This window comes from Rhinatrema bivittatum, chromosome 1, assembly GCF_901001135.1.
Source record: "Rhinatrema bivittatum chromosome 1, aRhiBiv1.1, whole genome shotgun sequence".
NCBI classification, from domain to species: domain Eukaryota; kingdom Metazoa; phylum Chordata; class Amphibia; order Gymnophiona; family Rhinatrematidae; genus Rhinatrema; species Rhinatrema bivittatum.
In genome coordinates this window covers 511,331,081-511,337,085 of record NC_042615.1, presented here as the reverse complement: position 1 = coordinate 511,337,085, position 6,005 = coordinate 511,331,081, and the positions used below count along the sequence as shown (strand labels likewise).

General features: G+C 43.1%; 1 protein-coding gene across 1 annotated transcript in view; it reads left to right on the top strand.

Annotated features, from left to right (window-relative positions):
- The first annotated feature begins 826 nt into the window (after window positions 1-826).
- The window catches only part of LOC115098460 (extracellular calcium-sensing receptor-like), a 42,760-nt gene continuing 37,581 nt past the window's right edge, over window positions 827-6,005 (top strand). Inside the window, exon 1 of the mRNA XM_029614958.1 lies at window positions 827-1,084. Within this exon, the coding sequence (XP_029470818.1) occupies window positions 827-1,084 (258 nt within the window). The remainder of the gene's footprint in view (window positions 1,085-6,005) is intronic.

The following is a 6,005-nucleotide window of genomic DNA, read 5'->3' as shown; positions in this document are numbered from 1 at the left end:
CGAAATTAGAGCCTTAAATGGAGGTTGTAAGAGCATCTCTATATATTTGATGACATATACATGTACTCAGTTTACAAAATACTTACTTTTGCCTCTAATTCCAAACCCTGCCCTGGAATGTCCTCAACACACCCTCTTTGTTCGCACATATTTTTCCAAATGACAACATTATGCACATACTTCCGTCATTCTGAAAATGCTTTCTGACAATACCAGCTAATTATGCATATATGCATACATTTTATATGCACAACCTCCATATAAGTCTTTGAAATTGTGATAAAATTGGGAACCTAAGAATATGAAGAGGGGAAAGTAATTAAGCCAAGAAACAAGCAAGTGGATAGTTTGATTTTTCTAGCTAGTACTAATGCTATTTAAGTAATCGTGTTCAAAGTAGAACTGAAAAAATGTTGTTATAGTACAAGTGTGTAGTTGTAGTACATAATATTTCAGAAGACAGAGTATTGTTATCCTGTAAACAATACATGTTTAAAGAATACAAATACATTGACCGAGTAAAGGTAAAATATTTTCGGTTATGATTTAAGTTTTTGTGACTCCTCAGGCAGTGTGTTAAGATTCAGCTTTCAGGACATGTCTTAGGATGAAACCTTTTGGGTCTATTAAGGACCATTAATTCAAGCAAGGCCTGATGAAATGACCTTATCAATACATAAAGCTTATATAATAGAACAGTCACTGAACTAATAAAAGTATCATTTCTACCAAATAACTTATTACTTACGGTTTGATGAATTTTCTACAGATGAGAACCATTTTTTCCCCCAGATTCCATCCAGAGAGGTATCAATGTGCCCTTGCCATGGTCTTTGCCACAGAAGAGATCAACCAAGATCCAAAGATATTACCCAATGTGACCCTGGGCTTCAGGATCTTTGACTCCTGTTACACAGAAGCCATGGCAACCCAAGGAGTCATGTGGACGCTGTCAGGACAGAAAACCACTGTGCCCAATTACAGGTATCAGCCGGCAATCAAGATGGCAGCCTTCCTGGGAGATGTCCCTTCTTCTGTGTCCATTCAAATAGCGAGGATTTTGGGACTACAGAGGATACCTCAGGTATTGGATATTGAAACAGAGAGAGAGAGAAAGAGAATTGCAATGTCATGTTCGGTGAGCCCTTGCATTGAGACATAATTGGGACTGATTAGAAAGTGAACCTACTAATTGCACACCATAAGTAGGTAGATATACTCAGGAAGAGGAGCTAGACTTCACCTTTACCAACCCCATCCCCACAGGATAAGCCCTTAGGTGTGGGGGCCGGAAAGATTTAGGCGAGGTCCCAATGAGCCGAAGTCCAGTGGCAGGCCAAAAGTCAGAGCAGGCAGCATGATGGCAAAGACATGGTGCAGGCAAAAGTCAAGGCAGGAGGTGTTCAAGCAGAGGCAGTTACCAGGCAAGGGTTGAGGCATGCAACGTACAAGCGTAGAAGCATAAATGGAGTTCCAGGCTGAAGACAGGGCAGGCAGTGAAGAGACGAAGTCCAAAAAACAAGCAGGGGCAAGCATAGGGAATCAGGTCAAAGAACAAGGGAACAGAAGAAAGGCAGGAAGCAGAGACAAGGAAGGGAGGTAAGGAGATTACGGAGGCAAGGCAAGGTCAGGCTGGAATAGGGCAGGACAGAAGTAGGAGATAGACAAGGGAAGGAGCAGGACTTGGACAAGGCAGTGTCAGGCACAAGGCAGGAATGCTAGTAACACACACTGCGACAAGCAGGAGGACTTTTTGCTGAGGCTCTGTCTGGTCGCAGGAGATTTCCTTATATACTCATGCATGCTATGATGTCATCAGCCAGCTCCACAGCAAGTCCTAGCTAGAGGACCTATAAAGGAAGTCCAAAGGTATAAGAAGTTCTAGCCAGGGTCCTTGAAGCAGCATGTTGCCAGAAGCTATGCCAGAGCCACTTCAGATCAGAGTGAGGGGTGTTTCAGAGAGACAAACAGCAAATGAGATACTGTACGGATAGACTTATATATTTAGACACTAGAGAGAAATAAAATTAGCTTATTTATTTAAAAAATATGTAGCCCAAATTTTCTACAGTTCAAAGCAGGGTACAACATAACATCCATAAAAAATATCAAAATAATAGCATGACGACTCACAAGTAGTTTGGAGATACATAGAGAAAGAGAGGTACTATAGCAATATAGATGAGATAGACAAATTGATAGGTGGATACTTCAGGGACTGACATTTTCACATTTCCATCCTCTGGCCTATTTATTTATGTAGAACAAAAGGACATATGATGTGTATGTTGAGTCAGACTAAATGTTCCTCAAGCCCAGCATCCTGTCTCCAATAGTAGCAAAGTCAAGCTGCAAATACCCGGCAGATCCTAAAAAGTAGATCCTTGTTCCTCAATCCTAGGCAGAGATGTGAATCGTGTGATCGATCGTCTTAACGATCGATTTCGGCTGGGGGGGGGGGGGGGGGGAGGGAATTGGATCGTTGCAGTTTTGTTTTTTTAAATATCGTGTAAATCATAAATAGGGGGAGGGCGGGAAAACCGGCACACTATAGCAACCCTAAAACCCACCCCGACCCTTTAAAATAAATCCCCCACCCTCCCGAACCCCCCCAAAATGTCTTACATTACCTGGGGTCCAGTGGGGGTGTCCCGGTGTGATCTTCCACTCCCGGGCACACTAAAACAACCCTAAAACCCACCCGACCCTTTAAAATAAATCCCCCACCCTCCCAAACCCCCCCAAAATGTCTTAAATTACCTGGGGTCCAGTGGGGGGGTCCCGGTGTGATGTTCCACTCTCGGGCCACGGGTGCGTTGATAGAAATGGCACCGGCGCCATTTTGGTTCCTGTCCCCCGACGTCACGAGCATAGGAGATCGCTCCCGGACCCCCGCTGGACCCCAGGGACTTTTGGCCAGCTTGGGGGGGCCTCCTGACCCCCACAAGACTTGCCAAAAGTCCAGCGGGGGTCCGGGAATGACCTCCTGCACTCGAATCGTGTTGCCGTACGGCCGGTGCCATTATCTGTTGTCATGTTCTATGCTTCAATATAAGAAAACCAAATACTCCAAATTCTTTCACATCTTTTTTCCTTGTGGTTTTAATCTCTTCTTTATTCATTCATTTCTAAGTTAATTTCTAATCTAAATCAAAAGTTCCCATCAACAGTCCAGGTTAAAAAATCATATCTTGCAGCTGTGGACCATGCAAATTCCTACACCGACAGTTAATATGATTTGCAATGAAATCATCTGCCAAAAAATTGACATATCCATCATAATATTAATCTATGAGTGCCTCATTAATGCTATCATCATGTTCATCAAGGAACAACTTATGATCCCCTGGATACTCCTCCTAAAGGTAAAGAACACATATCAGATTACATGCAATCATACTTTTGTATTAAGACGGTGACACCAGGTCATTACTGGATTTAAAGTGGGTGGCTTCTATAGAGACAAACAATGATATATTTCAATTGAGGTCCAATCAAAGGCCTAAATTCAAGGATTATATCAGCATAGCTATCCCAAAAGTCAGGGACATGGTAATTCCTTAAAGCATTGGCTAAATGTTCATTAAAATCATTGTTGATGACATATTCAACCGTATCTTCTTCAGCCTTAGCACATGGCCAATGATCCCCTGGGTAGACAGCTCAAATGTAATGAGTAAAATTACAGATTACACAGCCATAGCAATTCAATTTCTTACTCACAAATCACACAAAAGCATGATATTTGGATACCGTGACTTAAAAACTAATTCCCAGGAACATACTTGAAAATCCAGAGGCAAGAATAGACTACCTTGTTATGAAGAATTGCATGATAATCATATTCATGTCCCAGAATATTGGATTTAGGAAATATTGCCAAATATGCTACTGCTAAGAACATAAAAGATGTGGCATGCTGGGTCAGATCAATGACACATCGAGGGTAATATCCTATCTTTGACAGTGGCCAAATAAGCTTACGTGGAAGTACCCAGCAGATTCAAAATGAGGATATACATTCCCTGTTGCAGTCTCTAATTCTGTCTAGCTATTAATTGTTAATGGATGAGTCCTCCAGACACGTGTCGAAAACTTTTTTTAAAAACTCAGAATATAAGAATATAAGATATGCCATACTGGTTTAGACCAAAGGTCCATCAAGCCCAGTATCCTATCTCCAACAGTGGCCAATCCAAGTCACAAGTACCTGGCAAGTTCGCAAAGTACCTACTAAGGTACTAGACTTAAATACATTCTCTGGCAAGAGGTTCCACAATTCAAATGTGTGTTGACTGAAAACAATACGTTCTTATATTTGTTTTAAATCTTCTGTTCATTAATTTCATGGGATTTCCTGTAATGATAATATTATTTGTATGACGGGACCCCTACAAAAGGCCTAATCACTAGATGGGTCTTTGGAGAAATTCAGCAGGAGGTGGGGAGGAATTCACTTTGCTTTTGGGGTTGAGTGATGCATTATTGTGGCAAGAAGTTTATTAAAGGGGTGGTATGTCTTTTTAATTGGTGTTATGAGAGAGGACCTATAGGGGAAGAGTGTATGGGTACAATATAAGCTGATGCACAAGGGCCTTTGGCAAGAGTTTGGTGGGAAGCTGGAGTGAACCCAGGGTGAAGAATTCTCTCTCCTTCCTTGCAGTTAGTGTCCTGCAGAACCATAGCTCCAGGAGATGCAGAATAAACTCCCAGGAAGTGCTACTTAGCCACCTAGGAGGAATCATGGATTTTAAGTTTGGGGAAATACTTGATTTGACCAAGGAAGAAGATGTAAAATAATTCATGGGTATTGAAACCTATTTTTTATGAAAAGGATGGACTAAGGGCTAATCCCTATGCTAAAGGGAAAAAGAGAAAAGGGTTGATGCTATGCTAAATGGGTTTTTTTAAAGGAAGTGTGTTTTATTGCTTTATTGCTGTTCTGCTATGAATACTGAGAGGCAAAGCAGTTGAGGACAGAGGTCAATCCCACCTAGGGACACAAGGCCTGGATGAACAGGCACAGCAATCGAGGTCAAACACTTGTAGGAAAACAAGGCCTGGATGAACAGGCACAGCAATTGAGGTCAAACACTTGTAGGAACACAAGGCCTGGATGAACAGGCACAGCAATCGAGGTCAAACACTTGTACGAACACAAGGCCCGGACTGACAGGCAAAGCAGTCGAGGACAGAGGTCAATCCCACCTAGGGACACAAGGCCTAGATGAACAGGCACAGCAATCGAAGTCAAACACTTGTACAAACATAAGGCCTGGATGAACAGGCACAGCAATCGAGGTCAAACACTGGTAGGAACCCAAGGCCTGGATGAACAGGCACAGCAATCGAGGTCAAACACTTGTAGGAACACAAGGCCTGGATGAACAGGCACAGCAATCGAGGTCAAACACTTGTACGAACACAAGGCCTGGACTGACAGGCAAAGCAGTCGCGGACAGAGGTCAATCCCACCTAGGGACACAAGGCCTGGATGAACAGGCACAGCAATCGAAGTCAAACACTTGTACGAACACAAGGCCTGGATGAACAGGCACAGCAATCGAGGTCAAAGACTTGTAGGAACCCAAGGCCTGGACAGTTGACGGTCAGGCACAGCGATTCATGTCAGGTACATGTGCTGTAGTGCTTATATTATCTGGAGCATAGGAGGCAATTGGAGTTGCTGCAAGGCTTTGAATTGCTTTTATTCATCTTGCCATTGACAGGGAAAATTTGGAAACCCAAGCAAAGGCAGGTTTACTTTCAAAAACACTAGCATTTCCATCAACTCTGGTGCCAGCCTTGAGCGGTGAGGGCTCATGATATCCCCTGTCATTGAAAAGACATGTTCACTGGGCACACTGGTTAGTGGACATGACAGATATCGCTGAGCCACTTTGGCTAGGTGTGGCCAGACAGTGGACTTGTGTGCCCAATATGCCAGCGGATCTGTCTGCATTTTCTCTATCGGCTCTGAGAGATACCGTGTCACAGACAGCTGT